This window comes from Rhineura floridana, chromosome 5 (genome assembly GCF_030035675.1).
Source record: "Rhineura floridana isolate rRhiFlo1 chromosome 5, rRhiFlo1.hap2, whole genome shotgun sequence".
In the NCBI taxonomy this organism is placed as follows: domain Eukaryota; kingdom Metazoa; phylum Chordata; class Lepidosauria; order Squamata; family Rhineuridae; genus Rhineura; species Rhineura floridana.
The window spans coordinates 170,364,000-170,388,314 of record NC_084484.1 but is presented as its reverse complement, the minus strand read 5'-3'; the positions used below and the strand labels follow the sequence as shown (position 1 = coordinate 170,388,314).

Sequence of the window (24,315 nt, the reverse complement as noted above, 5' to 3'; positions counted from 1 at the left end):
GGGGAGAACAGGAAACATCTCTAGCTCTGTCTTCACAACTTTTACATAGGAATATAGGAAGCTGCCTCGTATTGAGTCAGACCATTGGTCTATCTAGCTCAGTATTGTCTGCACTGACTGGCAGTAGCTCTCCATGATTTAAGACAAGGGTCCCTCTGGAGACCCTAGGGATAGAACCTGGGGCCCAGCCTTATCTGGAGATGCCAGGGATTGAACCTGGGACCCTCCTGAGCCACAACAGGAAATCAAAGCTCACCACCTAACAAGGTGCAATTATTAAATACCATTTCGTAATTAGAGTTGTCTCAAACATACAGTGCAAATATTTGATGAAGAAGTTGGCCTTGGGGGTACAATATACCCCTGAACACCTCCCCCCAAAATAACCCATTATCTACCCCCCTTTGTTTTATTTTTGTCCATGACGGTTCATGCTCACAGTTCCTGTTTCCCCCTTCTCTGCAGCTTCATCATTACTTCCTTCTTTTTTGTAATGTTGATTCACATTGTGAAACATGATGACATCATGATGCTATATAGCCAATCAAAACTGATCTATTTGACGATGTCGGTACCTGTCGCTTTACCCTCACTCTGAATAAGTGGGCAGGGAAATTCATCCCCTACTGAGACATACCTGTTTTGCTGTGCTGTGGCATTTGATTGCCACAAAACAGGAAGTATCAGACTGGTTGCCTCAACAGTGAAGTTATATTCTCTAGCCCTGTAACCCCATTAAAGTGAGGGCTGCCCCATGTAATTAGCAAAGTTTAAACATTTAGCTCCCTTTTCACAGGTTCTCGAAAACGTTTGCTGAGAGAGGGGGGATTGTATTTCATGGTTTGAGAAAGCTTTAGAAAAACACTGCATATACTCAAACCTATTTTGGCTCAGTCCTATTTTTTTTAAAAAAAACTAAAAGAGCATCCATAAAGTTAAGATGATAAAAATCACAAACTGTTAGAAGGTTGAAAACTCAAAAGATCTTAACAGCTCTTAGAGCCTGTGTGGATATTCTTGAAGCCTAAATTATAATAATGTAGATGCCAAGTGGATCTCTCTAGGGAATAAATTCCAAAGGCAAGGAGCCACAGAGAAGGCCCTTTCTCTGATCATCACCTGCCACACTTAATTAAAACAGGAGAATTTGGTCCAGCAACAACTATTATTGTTTTGTTGTTGTTGTTGTTGTTATTTCTGTTCTGTCCCGAGAAAAATGATGTCCATTCAACCTCTCATTTGTGTGACAATTTTGTAAGGGATCCCCATCAGGCTCATGCATTCTTATCTATCATGTACGGATGCTGCTTTCGCTTCTGAACTAACTCTGTTATTGGGGCATAATGTAAGTTAAAGTTTAAAAAACACAGTGCAGTGGTAATAATATTAATTCCTGTTTTGTTTAATTTGGCTGCTGTAATTCTTACCGAAATGGCTGATGAGGCTTAGATATTTTTTAAACAGCAAAGGCATGACAGACAGAACGACATGTTATAAGAACCACAGGATTGCCCACCAAAATGACGGTCCTCTGTCACATTCCATCCTCATCTTTGCAACATAGTAAAAGTTGCTGCATGTCTTTAATGTCACCATGCTGTTCCTTTCCCTGCCTACATTGGCTCCTGCTGCTGCTGAGGAAATCCACAACATGATGACATCAGGACAGAAGGTGAGTTTTGCCAAAGCTTATGGCCAGAGGGGGTCAGGGCTTGGTGTGAGCCCACTGTTTTCAGCTGCAGCCCTGTGTTTTCCTGCAGTGTGTATACATGCATCAGTCTTAGGCCTCTGTAGCAACATCACTGTAAGCATTTTGTCCAGTGGCCCTTCACTGAAGGCTCCTCTCTCCCTCGTGTCTTTACAGCATGTCTGCATAATGAAATTAGTTGTCTGATTTGTTCAGGTAGCACATGGAGCGACAGCTGTCTGGCACGCATGCTGAAAGTGAATCATTTTCAGATGTGAATATGCAAGCTCCTTCCCCCCCCAGCTTCCTCTGAGGTGGAGAGAATATAAATTAAGGCTGTTCTGCTCTGCCAGTGTACATGTGCAGTTTGATGGAAGTGAAATGTTTAATCTGGTTACAGTTCATTGACTTGCACATTGATGCTTTAAAAAGGGGGAAATAAAAAAAGATCCAAACCTTTGTGTTCAGTTGCAGTACTGAGCAGTTTTGAAATGAGGTCCAGCACATGAGAGATCATTCATATGTTCTTAGTCAGGCGTCTAGTGCTAGCACTGTTCTGAATCCTGCACCAACTTTTCCTGCCTATGAGAAAAAGCCTGGGTTTTTTTCTGCTTCTTTCTCAGAATGCTTGAGAAGTCATTTTGTATGTTCGTTTAAGCAGAGTTTGCGCTTAACTTTCTTACGGGATGGGTGAGGAGTACATGTGAGTCAGTGTCATCTTCCACTGTACAGTCATCTCTTGCCAGTCTGTCGCCTTTGGAGCCTGCAAGAGCCCCCGTCCATGTCCTTGGCTTTGCTGTAAGCATGTGGGCATCTGGGAGGGTTGCATAGCACAGTCCACTGGAGGGATGTAGAATAAAAGGGACAGCCTCAAAGACTCCTCAGCCCGTAAGATAAGCTACAGTCCTCGCTCCCCCCTTGATAACTTCCAAATGCAATTTATTTTCTTATTAAGCGATTGAGAATGGTCAAGGTGGGGGGAGGTTTAATGGGAGAACATTTTGGCAAAGCTCTATCTAGTTCTGAAATGACAATTTTTGTGTGAATTGAGATTTTTAAAGCATCTAATGCTTTAGGAGCACTCTCTTTAGCAAGACAGAGCTTGAGGTGTTAATAGAAGACAGATTTGGGTTTACAGATCTCCATCTGGACAACAAGAATTTTTTTTTGAACAGTTCTGTCATTTACAGACACACATATACAGTTTATTAACAGCAAGAGTTCTTATACTGCAAAATAGGCCTAATTCCCACTCTGTTCCCATCAATTTTTTTAGTGGACTAGATATCTTAAAGACTGTTGGTCTTCATATATACTCTATTCCTCTATGCTTGAAGGTGTTTAAAGAAGATTCCTTTACAAGTGGCCTCATTTTCTGAACTTGGGCAGGTCACTTCAAGGATCATGTCTTCTCTGCTTGCCCCTCTTGAAATTGACTTTTGGCCCTTTAATTCACACATGTAGACAGTCACTTAGGTCATTTTGTGTGATACTGAGCCATGTGAAATATTATCTGTTTCTAATTAGTTACTACTACTCATTACTTGTTGGATTGTATGGATGATGCAAACTTCCTCCTTTAGTTTTGCCAGCCCCCCCAAAAAATGTACCCTTGGTATGTGCACGCTTGTTGAGCCCATGTTGAGGGGGTGTCAGGGTGGGCCACCTACAGCACAGTGGTTCACTGATTCCAGTGGCTCCTGACAAGGTTTGGGGGGAGTGATTGATGTGCAAAATTTATTTATTCGTTCATTCAGTTTTTAAAAATTTCACAGTACACCCAGGATGCATGTGGGTTGCAGTGGGGCATGAGGATTCTGCATGCAAGAGATCTGCCCTGGGAGGAGGAAGTTTAAGTAGCCCCATCTTTGGCCAATTCGCTGCACTGCTGTGAGCCTGTCAAAACAGGCCTGTAATACGGGTGCAACCGAGAACTTCGGAGCAGGCTTAGAGTGTCAGACTGGGACCTGGGAGACCAGGGTTCAAATATCTGCTTGGCTATGAAGTTCGCTTGGGTGCTCTTGTGCCGGTCAATGTCTCTCAGCCTAACCTGCCTCACAGAGGATAAAATGGGGTGGGGAGGAGAACCATGTTTGTGTGCCACCTGCAGCTCCTTGGAGGAAAGGTGAGATATAAATGTAATAAACAAACAAACTATGCTTCAGAGTTCTTGTATACTACTCTCTCAGCTTCAGCACAACCTTCAGGTAAGGATGTAAGAAGGCATTGTTTTCCATTCTGCCCTATATTCATTGGATGCAGCACTGTTTCCATTTCTGCACTTTGTCCTCCACCATAAATGATGTTACTTGTTCCTCTATCCACTATGGTGAAATTATGTAATGTACGTAATTCATTACTTAAATTACATTGCCACCACATTATTCCACCCCATTCATTTCAGTGCAAAGGAAACACAATGCAAAGAGGGGAGGGGAGTAATAAATTACATATCATTTGTGGACTGAAAGCAACAACAACAGTGAATACTGATTGTGTTCACTGGAATTATTTCCATTCCGGACAAAAAAGCAATTTGGCAATTTCCACTCCCATTTGTGTTTTTATCAGAATTCTCTTGACATATCTACCTGCAACGTGTGTGTGTGTACGTGCCCATGTGTAAACCTCTGGACAACACTGCAGGGTTGTTGTAAACCACTCAGAACCTAGCCTGCAGTATTGAGTGTGAGCTGCACTCCAGGACTATCATAAGTCACTCTCTTCCTGTCACAGCCCCTTCCAGCCTGGGTTGTTTTGGGGGTTCTCTGCTGCCCAGAGTCACCCGCCCTTTGATTTTTGTGCACTGTGTGTTCTGCAAACTCAAGATTTCCCTGAGTCAACTGACATCTCCTTGTACACGGCTGTTGCTGTTTTGGCTGCATGAGTACGTGTATCTTCCACTGGAGGCACTGGTCACAAGTCTAATAGTCTGATTTAAGCATTTGTGACACTATTTCATTTATAACCTTTCCCGCATTTGTCATGGTGCACAGACCATCCGTTCCTGGTAGCATGCAAGCGACTGAGCTTTAAATTGTGTGAGATTCTGCCTGAGACTTCATGTTAGCTAAACCAAACTTCTCTGGGATGACTCCTGTGTTTCCCAGAAATAAAGCAGCTATATAATTAAGGGTTCATTTTGAGGAACTCTTACTGGCCAAGTAAGAATGGGAAGTGAGGGCAGAATGTATCATGAGAGCCACATGTGGTTGTAGGAGGGATGGTAAAGCCAGAACTTCACCAGCTTTTATCTTGTACGCAGAACAGATTCACCATAATAGGTTTAAGAGTCTGCCTTGCCTCTCTCCTTATTGTCATTTTGGTGGCTGGTGCAAAAAAAATTCAAATCTTGCTCTCAAAAATGTGTTCCCTCTGACACACTGTATGATTTTGAACACCAGTTGCTGGACACCGCAGGAGAAGGGGGAGAGTGTTCTTGTGCTCAGATGCTTCCCACAGGCATCTGGTTGGCCACTGTGAGAACAGGATGCTGGACAGGATGGACTACTGGCCTGATCCAGCACACTCTTATATTTTTCATTTGGTTGCTCAGGATAGTTCACTGCTGCTTAGTTTACCTAGCTTTTACTTTTAGGGCTGTTTTTATTAAGTTGTTGTTCAGTGTTACTGTTTGTGTGTGTGTGTGTTTTAATTTATTTTTATTTCCATTTTGCATTAACATGTATTTAGTTACAAAATAATACAAAAACCCTATTAACTCCCTTTCCCTCCCTTTTCCCTAACGACTATCAACTTTCTTTCTTCTGGTATTGGTACTCAGTACCATGGGGGGGGGGCAGCTGTAAAATGTGCAAAATAGATAAATTAGTAAGTCCATGGCCACGATCACGCCATAAATTTTTCTACAATTATTCCACTTTAAGCAGTCATGGCTTTCCCCAAAGAATCCCAGGAACTGTAGTTTGTGAAGGATGCTTAGAATTGTTACGAGACCCCTATTCTCCTCCCAGAGCTACAATTCTCAGACTGTCAATCCCATTTCCTAGGGAACGGTAGTTCTGGGAGGGGAATAGGGGTCTCCTAACAACTCTTAGCACCCTTAACAAATGACAGTTCCCAGGATTATCTGTGGGAAAGCCATGGCTGTTTAAAGTGGTATGGTACTTCTTTGAATGTAACGTTCAGAAAGGGGTCCAGGTATGCAGCCATATTGACAAACATAATTTAAATATGAAAAAACATAGTGTGCATCCGCAGGCAATTGTAGATATGGCTTGTAGCAATTTCTCTGGTGGTGCCAGCTGGAAAAAGTGGTGAGTTTCCATTCTGTTCACATATTACACTTGTCCAGACTGGTGCATCAGGGACAAAGAGCCTATGGCCCTCCCAATGTCGCTGGACTCCCACTCCCATTGACTCCAGCCAGTATGGCCAGTTGTCAGGGATTATGGGAATTGTTGTACTCTGTGAACTGCTTCTTGGCATTCAAGTATAAAAATCTGGCTGTGCTGACTGAGAAAGTCTGGTAGGTATTAGAATTGTCTGCACTGATAAGTAGGTGCATAGATTGTAGTGCTGTTCCTAATTAATAGGGTCCAAAGAGATGAAGGATTGTCAACTGCATCACTGAGAGCGCTCTTATTCCATTTTCAGGTCCAGTAGCTTTTCTTTTCTTTTTTGTTTTTTAATATGCAGTTTGTACTGCACAGCGAAATTCTGCAAAATAGCTGGTGGCATTATTGCAGAGACTGCTGTCTTTCCCTGTTCCCACTCTCCCCACAGTTTTGGAAGTTTCCAACTGCCCCTTAATTTTCTGAGAGCCACTTAAGAAGCAGGACTGTTCAAGAACAGTAGGAAGACTTCAGTAATGTTCCCTTGGTCAGCAGTTTTATAACACAAATGCAGTTAAGGGTTTTCTGCTTCAGTAGAAGTGAGTGTTAAAAAAGGAACAAGACACTTACACTGTGATATATATTTAAAGCACTGAGCAGGCAGTAGATTTTCAGAGAGTTGAGGGCCTTGCAATAGTTTCAGCATCGTCCACTGTAAACACGTTCAATTCTTTGCTGTCCCTTGCTCTTTGGTCAAACAGTTGAGATTTCTGAAATGCCCCCCAAAATGGGGAACGGGTGGGAGGGGAACCACATTCATTTTTTCTGTCTGTTTCAAAAGCTGGAAAACCTCTTTAATTAAAAACTCTGAAAACTATGCTATGGATGCAGCCAGGCATAGGGGCAGGGAATGTAGGGGCCCGGCTCTCGCAGAGATTGCTCAGACCCTTTCTCTAAATATTCCAGCTTTTGTTAGAAGAAAGAAAAGCTTCTAGCCCCTTTTCCTTGTTCAGACAGTTTCCCATCTAGACAATTAAATAATGTTAAACATATTGAAGCTGTCTGTGTATATGTTCTGGCTATTCTGCAATGATCTGCAACAACGTCTGTGACTGCAGGCCTGGTATGTGTCCTGTGGATAGCGATGGATCCAGGGTTCCCCCTTCATGCAAGAATAATAATGATGCATCAGACCAAAGGCCTATTTTGCCCAGCATACTGTTTTCCATAGTGGCCAACCGCATGACTATAGGGAGCCCACAAGCAGGACGTGAGAGCAGTAACTCCTCTCCCACTGTTCCCCAGTGACTGAAATTTAGAGTCTCGCTACCTCTTTTCAGGGAGGTAGAATATAGACAGCATAACCAGAAGCCATTAATAGCCTTATTCTCCAATAATTTGTCTAATCCCCTTTTTAAAACACCTAATGCTGCAATCCAAGTCTCTGATCCACGGAGCTAGAAGGTAAGAGGCAGAGGTGTCCCTTCTCCGGCCTCCGCTACCGAGAAGTACCTGCCCATACAGTGAGTCGGTGGAAACTACCGTCGGTGGTATCCCCACCAGCCGTAGCCAGCAGAAACCCCCAGAACAAGTTGTTTGAGGTGGGAAGGGGGCAGATTTGGGCCCCCAAAAGATCTGATGAATCTTGAGTCGGCTATTCTGCCACCATGTGGTGACAGCAGTTCTGATCCAGGCCTTCTCACTGCACTAGTCTGGAAGCTGGCGTAGCAAAAATCTCTCTCTCTCTCTCTCTCACACACACACACACACACACACACACACACATGAGAGTGAGAGAGAGAGAGAGAGAGAGAGAGTTTTCACCCTGGCCTGCACAAGGCATTGAGTTCCCTCTGACTGCTAGTGACTATCACCGCATTCTGTGATAACAAATTCCATTGTTTAACTCTGCACGGTGTGAGGAAGTACTTCCTGTCTTGAATCTCTCACTACCCAGCTTTATTGGATAACTCTTGAGTTCTGGTATTATGAGAGGGGAAGAAAAACATCATTCATAATTTATAGGTTCCCGTTACTTGCTTTTTTGTAAACTTAAAAAGGGCAAGAGTTATAAACTTTCCTCATAAGGGAGTTTCAAAAGACCGCTGATCATTTTTGTTGCCCTTTTCTGCACTTTTTTCTAGCTCAGTATCCAACCCATCAACATCATTTTGGAGATGCAGTGACCAGAACTCCACACAATTTTACATGTGTTGTTGCACTATAGATTTGTATAAGGGCATTATAATGCACCTATGAAAGCTTATTTGCTGTACACATGCTATAGGTGTAAGCTAAATTTGTCATGAAGGGTTTGTTTAGATTTATAGCTGGCCATGTCCCTGAGGCTCAGGAAACCTAACATAATGGAATAACTATATAAGCCCCATAATTAAAATAAATGGAAAAGGACAACGAGACAAGAGGAGGCAGTAGAAAAAATATTAAGAGTAAATGAAATTGTATGGTTCTCACGCAAGGAAAAGAGAAGAGCTGTGGGGACTGGTTCCCTCACCTGGATGCAGAACAGGTGAACCAAAGAGGGTTTGAAACAGGAAGCTAAACAAACATAAGAATAATGGTGATGCCAGAACAGAGATCCTTTAGCTTGCAAAGCTAATTAAACAGTAGCACAGTAGAATTGCTGGATATTTGTAGATTATTCATGAAGCGGTCATTGATTGGACAATGCATGCATCACTATGGAAACACCGACCAGAAGGTTCTCAGAGGTTCCCATCTCATGTGATCTTAGGTTGTATTGGGATTTTTCAAATGACTATAACTCACAAAAAAAGAAAAAAAAGGGGATCCACGCTTACTGTTTACAGCAGTGGTTCCCAAACTTTTCGTTCCTGTGGACCACTTGAACATTGCTGAGGGTCTTGGTAGACCACTTAATGATTTTTCTGCCTGTTGTAACAGTTACAATGTGCTGTGCTAAAATTCCATAGAATCCAAATTGTAATACAACATGATACAATATAAGAGTTAGAAGAAGCAGTAAAAATAAAAATAAAAATCAGTATTAATATTTAATGTGATGGCTGTGCCATCTCCCATCTTCAACCACAGTTCCACCTGAATGAAGCTTGCAGACCACTGGTGGCCCATGGATCACAGTTTGGTAACCCCCGGTTTACAGAAATTACAAGCTGTGAGAGCTTCTCCGAAGCAGCTCTTTCTGGTAGTTAATTTCTACAGCCGGACAAGAGGATAACAGCAGCAGCAGCATTTGTGTATCATTTCCAGGTGTTCAAAGCACTATACAAAATTCAAGATGGAAGGATTTTGCAGTTTGCACAGCACCACATCAGCAGGGAAAGGAAGATACAGCAGGCCATGGAATGGCCAAAGTGCAGGCGGTGGAGAGCTTTGTCCCACATTTAAAAATGAGAAAACACAGTGTTTGAGATATATTTTCTCTGAAGTAAGCCATATTGCTTTTGCTGAAGTTAACTTTCAAGTAAGCGTAGTAAGGATTGTAGCCTTATCCTAATTCGGCTTGTGATTTAGTTATGATTTGCACATGAAAAATTCCCTTTCTTTCAAGTAATCCTATGAGTCCAGAATTGTGTGTGCATGGAGAGCTATTTGTATAAAGAGTACTTGTCCTCCATTGCTCCTCTCTCTGGTGCCACCTGTGAATAGGGATGGAGGAGAAATTCAATTTTCTTCACTTTTTAATACCTAATTCGCAATTCTGAAACCAATATAGGAACTGAAACACAATTATTCTTTGAAATTCACACGTCCCCAAAGTTTGCAATGCAATTCTCCAAACTGTGTGTACAAAAATGCGTATATTTGGGGAATGTGTGCATAAAAATACACACATTAATTAATATAACGTACAAAATTGCATTATATTAAGAAAAAATGCTTGCATTTTGCGTATTAGTCAAAACTACATACAAAAAAGTGTATATTAGGAAAAACTTGCATTAAATTGCTGATGAAATGTCATGAGGATTTTTTTTTAAAAGCCTCAAATTTTTGTGGAAATGTGGAGAACTGAATTAAATATTGGAAAAATAAGAACCTGAGAGTAAATGAAATCGTCAGACTTGTCCATTCCTACCTGAGCGCTAGTTCTCACCATTTGTGTTAGTGGTGTGTGTGGGGGGGGATATGGAAGCAGAGCATGGGGGAAACGGCCTAAGTGCTCAGTTTGGACTTCCTTTCATCCTCCACTGCTAAACAGATGGTTGGTGCCAGTTCCTACCATTGCGGGAAGAGAAAAATGAGAAGAATTAGGCTCCTGCAGGGTTGGCACTCAGCTTTCTTGTCCTCCCTTAGCAGTGGTGTTGTGAAAGGAACTGATGAGAGACTGGCAAACTGGAGCTTGGCCACTACTCCCCTTCTAGTGGCCATTCATAAATTAGACCAGCCTTTGCCAATCTGTTGGCCTCCAAATATTTTGGACTATAACTCCCATCAGCCCCAGCCAGCCCAGCTGGGTGTTGTAGTCCAAAGACTGGGCTATAGGGCGCAGGGAGGGGAGGCCCTGCCTATTTCTCCCTTGGTGAGAGAAGTTCAAACTGATGCATTTTTGTTATTGATCAACATTTCTGCCTCCTTTTTCTAGTGGTACTTAACTGAAACATTTACAGACAAATACAGCTAATTTAGTCTAAATTAAGTTAAAGGGCTCTTGTTAAAAGAGAAATGATGGAACTTGAAGAGTAGTTTAAAATGCCCTTCTTAACCGTTTGAAGGTGTTTGGTATGTTGTTCTTCATAGTCTTGCAACTCTATCTGGTGCTGGTTTCATTCTAAGTAATTTACCCAGGGAATGAGTTCAGGGTTCATAGATTTCTCTTTTTTTACTCCTCTCTCCCTCTGCATTCCTCTGCTTTGCTGCAAGTTTCTTAAATCCTGTAGCTCAGCAGTTTTGTGTCTACCTATCAAACAAAAATAAGGTTCATGCAGTGTTTCCTCGTTTTATCTCGTCTCTTCCCCATGGGCAGATACCATCTCCCATGCCATTTTCCAACCTTCCAGAAAGGCATTCTGCATTTATTAAATTTCTGTGCTTATATTTTTCATAAATGTCCTAATGTTTCAAAGATTCGCAAGCAGCAGGGTGTCTTTCACAGTTTGCCTTTACAAGCTTTTGGCGTTAAGTGAAGTGTATCTTTTAACACTGCATTATTTTGTTACAAATATTTAAAGCTCCTAACCATTGCCAGGGCCTCAAATTTACTGTTGCTGTATTGCTTTAATGTCTGTGATGCACGCAGGCATGGTGGACATCTCCCTGTGGCTAAAATAGACTACAAAGTGGCCCAAGAATAGGCTGACCTTCCCGACAAAGAGATTCTGGATGAGCGGTTTGCAATAGGTGCATTTAAGAGCGGGATTTCCATACTAGCAGTATATATCCACATTTTGTGCCTCTTCTCCTGCCTAGGAAAAAAAAGGGCCTGAATGCACAAAGACTAAAATCTGTACCAGATAACAAATATAGAGAAGCAATACATGTAGGAGTAAGCAAATGACACAGAAAATTTAGGATCCTGCTGTTATTTTCCCCTCAGTTTAACAAATAATGTATCATTTAGACAAAATACCTATTTTTCACCAGCAGTTGTGGAAGCAACACTCCAGAATTGTCATAATTTGTAGCATGGTGACAATAAGATATATGGCTAGGAAACTTTCTGAATCACGTTGGGATTACGTATAATAGATATGGTAGCCTTCAATCTTTCCTTGTACACATTTTTCAAAGGCAGTGAAAGCCGTAGATTTTTCCATCTCTAGCACAGGGGGATAATTAAATGTTGAATGGCTACATTGAAAACCATATTCAGAGTTTAGGATAATTAATGTTGGCATCCATTTAATTTATACCATCATCCATCATGTGGGTGGGAAGTTCTAGCTTGTATATAATCATAATAAGAACATAAGAAGAGCCTGGTGGATCAGGCCAGTGGCCCATCTAGTCCAGCATCCTGTTCTCACAGTGGCCAACCAGGTGCCTGGGGGAAGCCCGCAAGCAGGACCCGAGTGCAAGAACACTCTCCCCTCCTGAGGCTTCCGGCAACTGGTTTTCAGAAGCATGCTGCCTCTGAGTAGGGTGGCACAGCACAGCCATCACGGCTAGTAGCCATTGATAGCCCTGTCCTCCATGAACTTGTCTAATCTTCTTTTAAAGCCATCCAAGCTGGTGGCCATTACCGCATCTTGTGGGAGCAAATTCCATAGTTTAACTATGCGCTGAGTAAAGAAGTACTTCCTTTTGTCTGTCCTGAATCTTCCAACATTCAGCTTCTTTGAATGTCCACGAGTTCTAGTATTATGAGAGAGGGAGAAGAACTTTTCTCTATCCACTTTCTGAATGCCATGCATAATTTTATACACTTCTATCATGTCTCCTCTGACCCGCCTTTTCTCTAAACTAAAAAGCCGCAAATGCTGCAACCTTTCCTCATAAGGGAGTCGCTGCATCCCCTTGATCATTCTGGTTGCCCTCTTCTGAACCTTTTCCAACTCTATAATATCCTTTTTGAGATGAGGCGACCAGAACTGTACACAGTATTCCAAATGCGGCCGCACCATAGATTTATACAACGGCATTATGATATCGGCTGTTTTATTTTCAATACCTTTCCTAATTATCCCTAGCATGGAATTTGCCTTTTTCACAGCTGCCGCACACTGGGTCGACATTTTCATCGTGCTGTCCACTACAACCCCGAGGTCTCTCTCCTGGTTGGTCACCGCCAGTTCAGACCCCATGAGCGTATATGTGAAATTAAGATTTTTTGCTCCAATATGCATAATTTTACACTTGTTTATATTGAATTGCATTTGCCATTTTTCCGCCCATTCACTCAGTTTGGAGAGGTCTTTTTGGAGCTCTTCGCAATCCCTTTTTGTTTTAACAACCCTGAACAATTTAGTGTCATCAGCAAACTTGGCCACTTCACTGCTCACTCCTAATTCTAGGTCATTAATGAACAAGTTGAAAAGTACAGGTCCCAATACCGATCCTTGAGGGACTCCACTTTCTACAGCCCTCCATTGGGAGAACTGTCCGTTGATTCCTACTCTCTGCTTTCTGCTTCTTAACCAATTCCTTATCCACAAGAGGACCTCTCCTCTTATTCCATGACTGCTGAGCTTCCTCAGAAGTCTTTGGTGAGGTACCTTGTCAAAAGCTTTTTGAAAGTCTAAGTACACTATGTCCACTGGATCACCTCTATCTATATGCTTGTTGACACTCTCAAAGAATTCTAATAGGTTACTGAGACAGGACTTTCCCCTGCAGAAGCCATGCTGGCTCTGCCTCAGCAAGGCTTGTTCTTCTATGTGCTTAGTTAATCTAGCTTTAATAATACTTTCTACCAGTTTTCCAGGGACAGAAGTTAAGCTAACTGGCCTGTAATTTCCGGGATCCCCTCTGGATCCCTTTTTGAAGATTGGCGTTACATTTGCCACTTTCCAGTCCTCAGGCACGGAGGAGGACCCAAGGGACAAGTTACATATTTTAGTTAGCAGATCAGCAATTTCACATTTGAGTTCTTTGAGAACTCTCGGGTGGATGCCATCCGGGCCGGGTGATTTGTCAGTTTTTATATTGTCCATTAAGCCTAGAACTTCCTCACTCGTTACCACTATTTGTCTCAGTTCCTCAGAATCCCTTCCTGCAAATGTTAGTTCAGGTTCAGGGATCTGCCCTATATCTTCCACTGTGAAGACAGATGCAAAGAATTCATTTAGCTTCTCTGCAATCTCCTTATCGTTCTTTAGTACACCTTTGACTCCCTTATCATCCAAGGGTCCAATCGCCTCCCTAGATGGTCTCCTGCTTTGAATGTATTTATAGAATTTTTTGTTGTTGGTTTTTATGTTCTTAGCAATGTGCTCCTCAAATTCTTTTTTAGCATCCCTTATTGTCTTCTTGCATTTCTTTTGCCAGAGTTTGTGTTCTTTTTTATTTTCTTCATTCGGACAAGACTTCCATTTTCTGAAGGAAGACTTTTTGCCTCTAAGAGCTTCCTTGACTTTGCTCGTTAACCATGCTGGCATCTTCTTGGCCCTGGCGGTACCTTTTCTGATCTGCGGTATGCACTCCAGTTGAGCTTCTAATATAGTGTTTTTAAACAACTTCCAAGCATTTTCGAGTGATGTGACCCTCTGGACTTTGTTTTTCAGCTTTCTTTTTACCAATCCCCTCATTTTTGTGAAGTTTCCTCTTTTGAAGTCAAATGTGACCGTGTTGGATTTTCTTGGCAATTGGCCAGTTACATGTATGTTTAATTTAATAGCACTGTGGTCACTGCTCCCAATCGGTTCAACAACACTTACATCTTGCACCAGGTCCCGGTCCCCACTGAGGATTAAGTCCAGGGTTGCCGTCCCTCTGGTCGGTTCCATGACCAACTGGTCTAGGGAATAGTCATTGAGAATATCTAGAAACTTTGCTTCTTTGTCATGACTGGAACACATATGCGGCCAGTCTATGTCCGGGTAGTTGAAGTCACCCATTACTACCACATTTCCTAGTTTGGATGCTTCCTCAATTTCATATCTCATCTCAAGGTCTCCCTGAGCATTTTGATCAGGGGGACGATAGATCGTTCCCAGTATTAAGTAATTAATACTTAATTAATTAATTAATAAAAATAAATTTGTTAATCTTTAAAGTGCCACAAGACTTTTTGTTCTGTTATAATACTGGGAGAGGTTTTACAATAGATGCCCAGTGGCATTAGAAGATTGATTTAATTTAAAGTAGAAATGTTAAGGTACCCTCCATTATTTATACTACACCAAATTTCTTTCCAAAAGTGTGTGGAAGAAAATGGGATAGATTTTCAACATGAAATTATATTTATTGCCATTGATTTTTGCAAAGTTATTGCTGCACTTTACTATTCTGGTGTTTGGCAGTATGTAATAGTAAGTTACTTTTCTATTATAAATAGTATAACTAGCCAGTACTACGAATTAATACTTAATTTATAATCACAGACCAAACACTGCACATGTTCATCATGTGATATGTTTTAGGAAGAAAGGCTACCAAGGCTCCAAAGTATCAAGTTCAATGAAATCTACCCTCAAAAAGCAATTTCTTTTTTCTAGCCTGAAGTCAAGATGCCAAGAAATTGAGGAATATCATGAACCGTAATATCATTTTCTAACCTGTCACATCACAAAGTTAGTTTGTAGGGTAGTATGTTATTATTTTTTCTATCTATCTTTCTGAGAAATGTGCTTATTCTAAACACTCCTATAGGAAATTCTGGATGAATATATCCTTAAGAATAAAAATGTCAGTATTTAATTAATCTGTGCGTTTCTGCTGAATAACTCAAGATAAAGGTAATGCAAAAGCATTTGGAATATATAAGGCTAGTTACAGATTTATGGTACCTATGCATTCCATCCCTTTTCTGTCTAATACTTTTTAGAGTGAGAAGGATGGAGAGAGACCATGATCTATAATCCAAACCATCGCCATTGTCTGCTGGGACCTGGATCTCTCTTTTCCCATATTTTTATTTGTTGACATTTCCCAACGAAAACATTTATTTATTTATTTCTACTTATATCCTCCCCTTCACTAAATGGCCCCAGGGCTGGTAGGAAAAAAGTTACAATTAAACAAGTAATATTTATATTAAAATCATAATGTAAAACCACAGAACAGCAGTGCAGGAGGAGGGAAAGACATACACTCAGTCACAGGCCTTGGTAAAGAGATGACCAAGTTATGAAAACTCATACAGGGTGGTATTCAACAAACTTTTTGTGCTAGCGCAAGAGGATTTCCCCTCCCTCTTCTCCCCCTGTGTAGCCTGCACCATCCCCAAATCTGCTCTGGAGGGTTTGGGGAAACCCTAGAACAGACTTAAGGAGTGGGGGGGGGGAGGAAGGAGATGGAAAATCATTCTGTCATGCAAAGAGAAATCCTTGCACTGACATAACATTAGCTGTAGCACGGTATTGAATACAACCCATAGTGTATGCATTGTTACACTACAGAGTGCGGGAAATCTCAGAGATATTCTGGTATCCAACAAAACGATTCCAGTGATTGACAGTCACAAACCATGTTGTAGTATAAAATGAATTAATACTTGATATAGTATCATTAGGATAGATTTATACTGTACAGAAGAAATATACACACAGCCTATCAGCTTCACTACAGTCCAGATTTTCTATAACAATCCCATTTAATATTTGAAAGTTCTTCCACCTAAAAGCAATCCCTATCCATGTGATTGTTAATATAGTCATCATTAGTTCTTCATCTTGAACTAAGCCAGGGCGGGGAACCTTAATGCTCCGTGGGCCAGATCCTTATCAGAATCTACCTCGCAGGCAAGATCTGACAGGTGGGTAGGGCTGCCCACTTATCAATCACATGATATCATTATGACTTCACATGATTGGCAGGCAGACAGGGATGCCCAGTTGTCAAAATCCCTTGCTCTTCCCTTAAGTCTCCATGATTGGGGATTTAAAGGGGGAGGGGGAGGCCTCAAAGGACACTATGGCACAGAGCTTTAATTCCCACTTAACTGATGAGCAGGGATTAAATCCTGCTGCTTTGGTTGCAAGATGTTGTTCCCTGCTGGGGAACAACATTGCGCAACCAAGGGAGGATCAACCCCTGTCCTTCTGCCTATTAGCTGACATCAATAGTGACATCAGCTGGTGGGTAGGCGTGGTTTGGAGAAAATGGCCTTGGAGGCCAAATGGTAGTGCTTGAAGGGTCATGATTAGGCCACAGGCTGGAGGTTCCCCACTCATGACTTACGCTTTCAGGTAAACCACGATTTATTTATTTATTTATTTATTACAAAAATTCTACTTGGAAGTAAGGCTGTAAGAAGAACCTTACTGGATCAGATCACAATCCTGTTAGTCCAGCATTCTGTTTCCAAAAATGACCTTCCAGATTCTTCTGAGAATATCACAAACTGTGTATGATAACAACAGCCTCTCCCATTGTTTGTTCCGCGGCATCCCAGAAATATACAGTCTCTGAACATGGAGGTTCCATTTAGCTAAATCGTCAGCAGCCACTGATAACTCTCACCTCCTTGAAGTTGCCTAATTCCCCCTTTAAAGCAATCAGAGCCACTGGCCTTTATCGCATCTTGCACCAAATTCCATAAATTACTTACGCTTTGTGGCAAGCGAAGATGTACTTTCCTCCCCCCCCGTCCTGAATATGCTGCTAGTCATTTTCATTGGGTGGCCCCCAATGAGAGAAGGAATGAGGGGTATCTTTACCCACTTTTTCAACACCATTCAACCCCTAGCATCCCTATTTAAAGGATCTGAGTTCATAGGGCTGAGATAAAAGACCTCTGACTGAGACCTTGGAAAGCCACTGCCAATTAGTCTGGGCAATGCTATACTCAGTGTTACAAAATGTCTGTCTCGGTATAAGACAGCCTCTTCATGTGTTCACAAAGATGATGTTCACACACATTATTCATATGTTTGTGTATTTGAATTCCCCCTTTTGACCTCTTACTTGTTTCCCCTACCTTCATTTGTTGTCTTCATTTTCTTTCATTTAGATTGTACGCCTTTAGAGGCAGGGACTTGGTTTTATTTTATGTACAGCGCCATGTGTATCTGATGGTGCCATATAAATAATTGATGATGACGACGACACCATTAGTAATAATTATCTTGACCCATTCCAGTCTGGGTTCAGGCCTGGTTATGGGACTGAATCGTCATTGGTTGTCCTGACGCTTGTCCTCATGCTGTTTAACATCTATATGAAGCCCTTGGGAGTGGTCATCAGGAGATTTGGCGTGAGGTGTCAGCAGTATGCTGATGGTACCCAGCTCTATTTCTCTGTAACATTTGAATCGGGAGAGGCCGTGCAAGCCCTAGACCACTGCCTAGACTCTGTGGTAGGCTGGTTGAGGGCCAATAAACTGACTCTCAAACCTAGCAAGATGGAGACGCTGTGGGTTGGTGGTTCCCAAGTTCAGATAATTGGTCAGTTGCCTGCTTTGGATGGGGTTGTACTTCCTCTGAAAGAGTAGGCCCGTAGTCTGGGGGTGCTCCTGGATCGATCTTTGTCGCTAGAGGTCCAGGTGACCTCCATGGCTAGGAGTGCCTTTCACTAGCTTCCAATGGTAAGACAGCTGCGGCCATTTCTGGACCGGGATAGCCTGACTACTGTTGTCCATGCACTGGTAACCTCCAGGTTGGATTACTGTAATGCGTTCTGTTTAGGGCTACCCTTGAGATTGGTCCAGAAGCTGCTGGTGGTGCAAAATGTGGTGGCATGACTGCTCACTGGAGCAGGTTATTGCCAACGTGTCACTATTAGCTACCGAGCTAAGTTCAAGGTTCTAGTTTTGGTGTACAAAGCCCTATGCAGCTTGGGACCAAGATACCTGAAATACCATATTATTCCTTATATACCTAGTCGATCATGCACGTGAGGGCCTCCTGCAGATACCATCTTATCAGGAGGTCCGTTCCGCACAACATAGGAAATGGACCTTTAGTGTAGTGACACCAACCCTTTGGAATTCCCTCTCTTTAAATATTAGACAGGCACCATCTCTGTTATCTTTTCAGCGCCTACTGAAGACCATCCTCTTTCAATAAGCTTTTAAGTAGAGACCTTATCCCAGTCTGCATCTGTGTTGGAATTGCTTTTTAATATATTTTTAAACCTTTTTTAAAAACGTTTTTAAAGCTTTTGAAAAATATATTTTAAAGATGTTTTGTTTTAATATGTTTTTAATAGTAGTTGTCTTTTAATATATTTTATAATCTGTTTTATGATGTTTTAAAGTGTTTTAAGTGCTTTTGTTTGCCACCCTGGGCTCCTACTAGGAGAAAGGGTGGGATATGAATAAATAAAGTATATGCATCTCTCTGGTTTTTAAGATGTTTCCAGTTTGTCTCCCAGAGCTGAAGAGGTTTTTACATAGACTTTTGCTACCAAATAAACATCTTGCATTTTTTATATGCATACATTATTCAAATTCTATTTTTTAAGGAATAAAAAAACACAAAGGTCCCTTTTAAACAATGGGAAAAGGTTTGTGAAACATAAAATGTATTTTGTATTCAGTGACATTTTGGAATCTCATTATTCCTAACCTGAATAACCTTTCCCATATAAGACTCCATCATTATTTTTTCCACATTGACATGTTTTTATTGCACTGAAGGAAGGAGGGAAAGACACATATCCTAAACGTATTTGCTCAGGAGCAACTCCTATTGATTTCAACAGCGGCTGCTTCCAAGGACGTGTACTTAAGTTTGCAACTGAGAGGCGCAATTCAAGCTCTTTTGAAAACTCAGTACAAGAACATGAGTATGCTCTCAGTTACGTGTGTTAAAGACAAAGACTATATTTATAAGTCCTTGTCTGCAGGGCCTGCTCCAGGAATGCCAGGGCCCTTGGGCATCAGCTTGCCCTGGGCCCCAGCATGTGTGTGCACGTGCGTGCGTGACCACGCGCGCATGCACCCCCCTGCCCCACCTACCTGTCTGCTGTCTTTACCATTGCCCTTAACGAAGATGGCGGCTGCGGTTTCCCTACGGGGATGACGCCTCCGCCGCCATCTTTGTTGATGGCATGCGTGCGTGCTATGCACGCACAACTCTGCCATCAACTAAGATGGCGCCAGGGGCTTCAGTACCTTAGGGAAACCACGGCTGCCATCTTCGTTAAGGGCAATGGTAAAAGACAGCAGACAGGTAAGTGGGGGGGTGAGGGGCCCACGGATCACGGAAGGGGAGCGGAGGGGTGGCTGAGGGCTCCCTGTAGCTCCAGGGGCCGTCGGGCCAGTCCCCCACCTGGCCTCCCTTTAGAACCGGCCCTACTTGTTTGGTCTGTTATCTTATTAGCATTATCCGGGCACTGGTTACCTTACCTTGTTCAATATCCAGCCCTTGTTGTGTTACGTGGGAAGCGAAGGGTCTCCAACCTTTGTAGGCCCTTTGCTGCATTTGGATTCCTCAGGGCAAATCTGGAGGGGGGCGTGGTAGTGATGTCTGGTTCTGAAGCCGGCTGTCAGTGGGGTCAGAAGCAAAAATGGGCAGGACTACCTATCTTGGAGAGAGACTCTGAAGGGAGAGAGACTCTGTTGCCATCAGGGGAGGCTGCTTCCACCTGCCTTGCCCCACCCTCCAGCCTTCAAAAGGGAGCTGCCTCAAGAGAAGGACTATGAAGGGAGAGAGACTCTGTTGCCATCAGGGGAGGCCGCTTCCACCTGCCTTGCCCCACCCTCCAGCCTTCAAAAGGGAGCTGCCTCAAGAGAAGGACTATGAGGGGAGAGAGACTCTGTTGCCATCAAGGGAGGCTGTTTCCACCTGCCTTGCCCCACCCTCCAGCCTTCAAACGCAGCTTCTTTAGGAGGACTTTCTGATCTTTGGGTTGGGCTGTGTGGGTTGGGGGATAGCTTCTACTTTGTTGTTTAGTTTTATTGCTTGTTTTTTGACGTTTATCTACTTTTATGTTTGATGTTTATATGCCTTTATTTTGTACGTCGCTCAGAGTGGCTGGGTTTCCAGCCAGATGAGTGACTAATAAATCGAATAAAATAAAATAAATAAAATAAAATAAATACTCTCCCTCTTTCTGCCACCACTTCTCTCTCTCCCCCCTTTTCTCTCTCTTTTTCTAACACCCCTTCTCACTCACTCCCCACTCACTCACTCTTCATCCACATCCAGAGGGTTGCCTGGGGAGGGACAGATCACCCTTGCCAGATGTCTGAACTGATCACGTAGATAGGGACAGGGAGAAATTTGGTTCAATTTGCATTTAAATGCAAACTTCCCTAATTTGCACTCCCCAAAACAATACATGAATCAAAACGCACCATCCTTCAAAAGTTGCACTTACCTGAATTTTCCAGTGCAGTTCTCCAGTGTTTCCAAAAATGCATAAACTAGGGTAAAATATAATGTATGTATTACTGAAAATAACATGCAAAATGCATTATATTAGGGCAGGGGTTCCCAAACTGTGGGCCATGAGCTTCATTCAGGTCGTCTATGGCATGCTTTGCGTTAAATATTTGTATTGATTTTTATTTGTATTTTTAATGCTTCTTTCATTTCATACATTGTATTTCATTGTATTATAATTTGAATTCTATGGAATGCGTATTTCAATACAATACAATACAATATAAGAAACAAAAGAAACCTTAACAATACATTTAAAATATATATATAGCATCTAGCACAGTGCATTACAGTTGCTATCACAGGCAGAAAAATCATGAAGTGGTCTACCAAGACCATCAGCAATTTTCAAGTGGTCCATGGGGGGAAAGTTTGGGAACAACTGTATTACGGGAGATGTATTATACAAATGTGTACCTTAGGCAAAATTACATACAAAAATTGTGTAATTAGGAGAAATTTGCACTAAAATGCTAATGAATTTTCATGAGAAGTTTAAAAGTTCATGAGATACTTCTTTTTTAAAAAAATCACTAACTGATGTAGAAATGTGGAGAACTGAATTTAATATTGGAAAAACAAGGAACTGAAACCAACATTGACATATTAATGCATCCCTACTTGCAGAGGGCTTTTGAAATTAGGCTAAGGACACCTGTGACAGCTTCTAGGACCACAGGTTGTCCAGCACTGCACTATGTCCTGTACACATTTACTTGGCAGTAGGGGTGGAAGAATATGTTAATTCCGGTTTTCTCAGTTTCTCATTTTTCCAATCTTAAATTTGTTTCTCCATATTTCTGCAGATATTTACAAATTTTGTTTTAAAAATTCCTCATGAAAATTCTTCAATATTTTAGTTCAAATTTTTGTATGCTATTTTGACTAAGGCATACATTTTTTTGCAAGCAATTTATCCTATTATAATGCATTTTAATGTTATTTTCACTAATATAGTCACTTGTATGCACACTATCCCCTAATGTATGCATTTTTGTAAATATTGATAGGTCGGAGAACTACATGACAACATTCGGATAAGTGTGAATTTCAAAGGATGTCTGTGTTTGAGTTCTCATTGTTTCAGAAAGTGCAAATTTTATAGTTTTGGTTTTAAATGTGAACTGAATTGAGCTCAGTGAGACTTATTTTTGACTAAAGATATTTAGGCTGATTCTGCGCAGCAGCTAAGAGTTGGAGTTCCCTTTCTTGGGAATCCAGTCAAATTTGATTGTTTACTAGCTTACAAAAATAACTTTTTTTTTTATTCCGGTAATATGCAAAAGTTATAGGAGATAAAAGACATTTTTAAAGATAGACACAGAGAAATAAAGGAGAAGGGTTCTGCATAATCGAAAATGTCTTTGCCACTAAATGCAGCTAGAGCTGCTGCTAACGGTCCCCTATATGCTTTCACAGATCTGGGCCAGCCAGCTTGTAAAGGGAGGAGATTAGAGTTCTATAGCAATCACCATAATCTTAAAGAAACTTTGAAGGAAGGTGTTTAGTTCCCGCTGACTGAGGAGATTGGAATCAAGCAAGTTGCGTGAATAGAAAATGAATGGTAGATGAGCCTGTGAAAATATGGTAATGTGATGAGCTTTGTAGTCTTGAGCTGTAATCTCAGCAGGCGCAAGGACTCTAAGAGGAGTCAGGCTGGGAGATACTTTATCCCCTGAAGTGTGCAGACAAGAGGTTTTGAATGACTATTATCCACCAAAGTAGAGTGAGTCAAAGTTAGTGAAGAATGTCTCCCTAATATCAATACTCGATGTTAAAGCTTCCTAAACCTGGTCATAACAAAGTAATGGGACTAGTTTTAAATGCAGATGGGATGTTATAGGTGGTTCTGAAAAAAGCTTGCAGGCAATATAGATAACTCCCTTCTACCAGGTCAGATTATTTGTCTATCTAGGGCAGTGTTGTTTACACCAGGAATAGCCAATGTGATACCCTCCAGATGTTATTGGGCTCCAACTTCCACCATGTCTGGCCGTTGGCCATGATACCTGGGCTGATGGGGTTTGGAGTAAAATAACATATGGGGGGGCATCATGTTGGCTGTCCCTCATCTAGTCTGATTGGTGCTAGCTCACCAGAGTCTCAGGTAAAGGGTCTTTGACATCACCCACTTCCTGAGCTTTGCTTGTTTTTAATTGGACATGCTAGGGAGTCACTGGTTGCTAGTAACAGGAACCAATAAAGTAACTGGTTAAAGCAGGGATCGGGAACCTGTGGCCTTCTGGATGTTGCTGGACTCCAGCTCCCATTAGTCCCAGTCAACATGGCCAGTGGTCAGGGAGGATGGGAACATCTGGAGTGCCATAAGTTCCCTATCCCTGGGTTAAAGATTAGCACTGAAACATCAGGAGGGTGAATTTTTTTCTTTGGCAAGATGTATTCACATATCCAGAAGATAATACATAGCTAGTATTTAATTGGCAGGCAGTAGGCATTATGGCCAGGCATGGTCTTGAGAGCATGTGATGCAGCAATCTGGCTGGTGCTAAGCAGGTCTCAGTCTGGTCAGTGTCTAGATGAGAGACCACCCTCTAGATGCCTTGAGTTCCATGGTGAAATAGTGTGCTTCTTGCTTCGGAACTATTGTTTTTACTGATATGCAATGCAATTGCTTGATTAATTAATAATTATTTTTATTAGTACATTGCTTTTATACATCATTGTGCCAAAGTGTCTCACAACAAATAAAATAAACAGCAATAACCATTTTAAAAAAAAGTCAGTAAGAACAACTACAAATAACAATAATAATGGCAATAAGTAAATGCATTTTAGGGTGAGGGAAAAAATCAATGAATATTACAGTGTGTAAAACAACGTTGTGTAAAACAAATCAACTAACTCAATTTAACAGCTTAAATCTAAATGAGAGAGAGAATGAAAACCTAACACAGAAGTAAAAATAGTCGTTTGGACCCCAGCAAAAATCTCAGTTCCACAAGACGTTCCAAAAAGGTTCACCACACTTATGTATATTGGATGGCAGCTGCACCTCTCACTTCATTAACTGATTAATCAACAAAACGTCATACGATTAATCAGCTGAGTGTGGAAACAAAGGTGCTGGAATGGTTATAATTTGACTGAGATGTCCCTCCGCCATTAGGGGTCTGTGCCTGACAAAAGTGCAGGCGGGCAAGAGGCTCCTTCTGCCTGTGTTCCTGATGGCAGTAGCAAGTGGAGGATCCCAAAACAGATTGGGGCACAGGCAGAGTTGGGTCGTTTCCCAGAGAGAGAGGATTGGCTTGGACCCCTCTGTTGTGACAGCCTGAGCTGGTTCAGCATGCAAGAAATAAAAATGTACCTTTGCCTCCCACCGTGGGGAGCAGGTGCTGCCAGGGCTGTAGATGTGGCAAGGCATTCTGTGGGAATGTGGGGAAAA

The 24,315-nt window shown here is 41.8% G+C and overlaps 1 protein-coding gene across 14 annotated transcripts in view; it reads left to right on the top strand.

The window, feature by feature from the left end:
* The window catches only part of FAT3 (FAT atypical cadherin 3), a 697,764-nt gene that overhangs the window by 461,737 nt on the left and 211,712 nt on the right, over positions 1-24,315 (top strand). Inside the window, exon 5 of one of the 14 annotated variants that reach the window (XM_061628867.1) lies at positions 15,081-15,119. The exons of the other annotated variants lie outside the window; for them this stretch is intronic. Within the exon in view, the coding sequence (XP_061484851.1) occupies positions 15,081-15,107 (27 nt within the window). The 3' untranslated portion in view covers positions 15,108-15,119. Of the gene's footprint in view, positions 1-15,080; positions 15,120-24,315 lie in introns of those variants that run through there. 14 annotated transcript variants of the gene reach the window in all.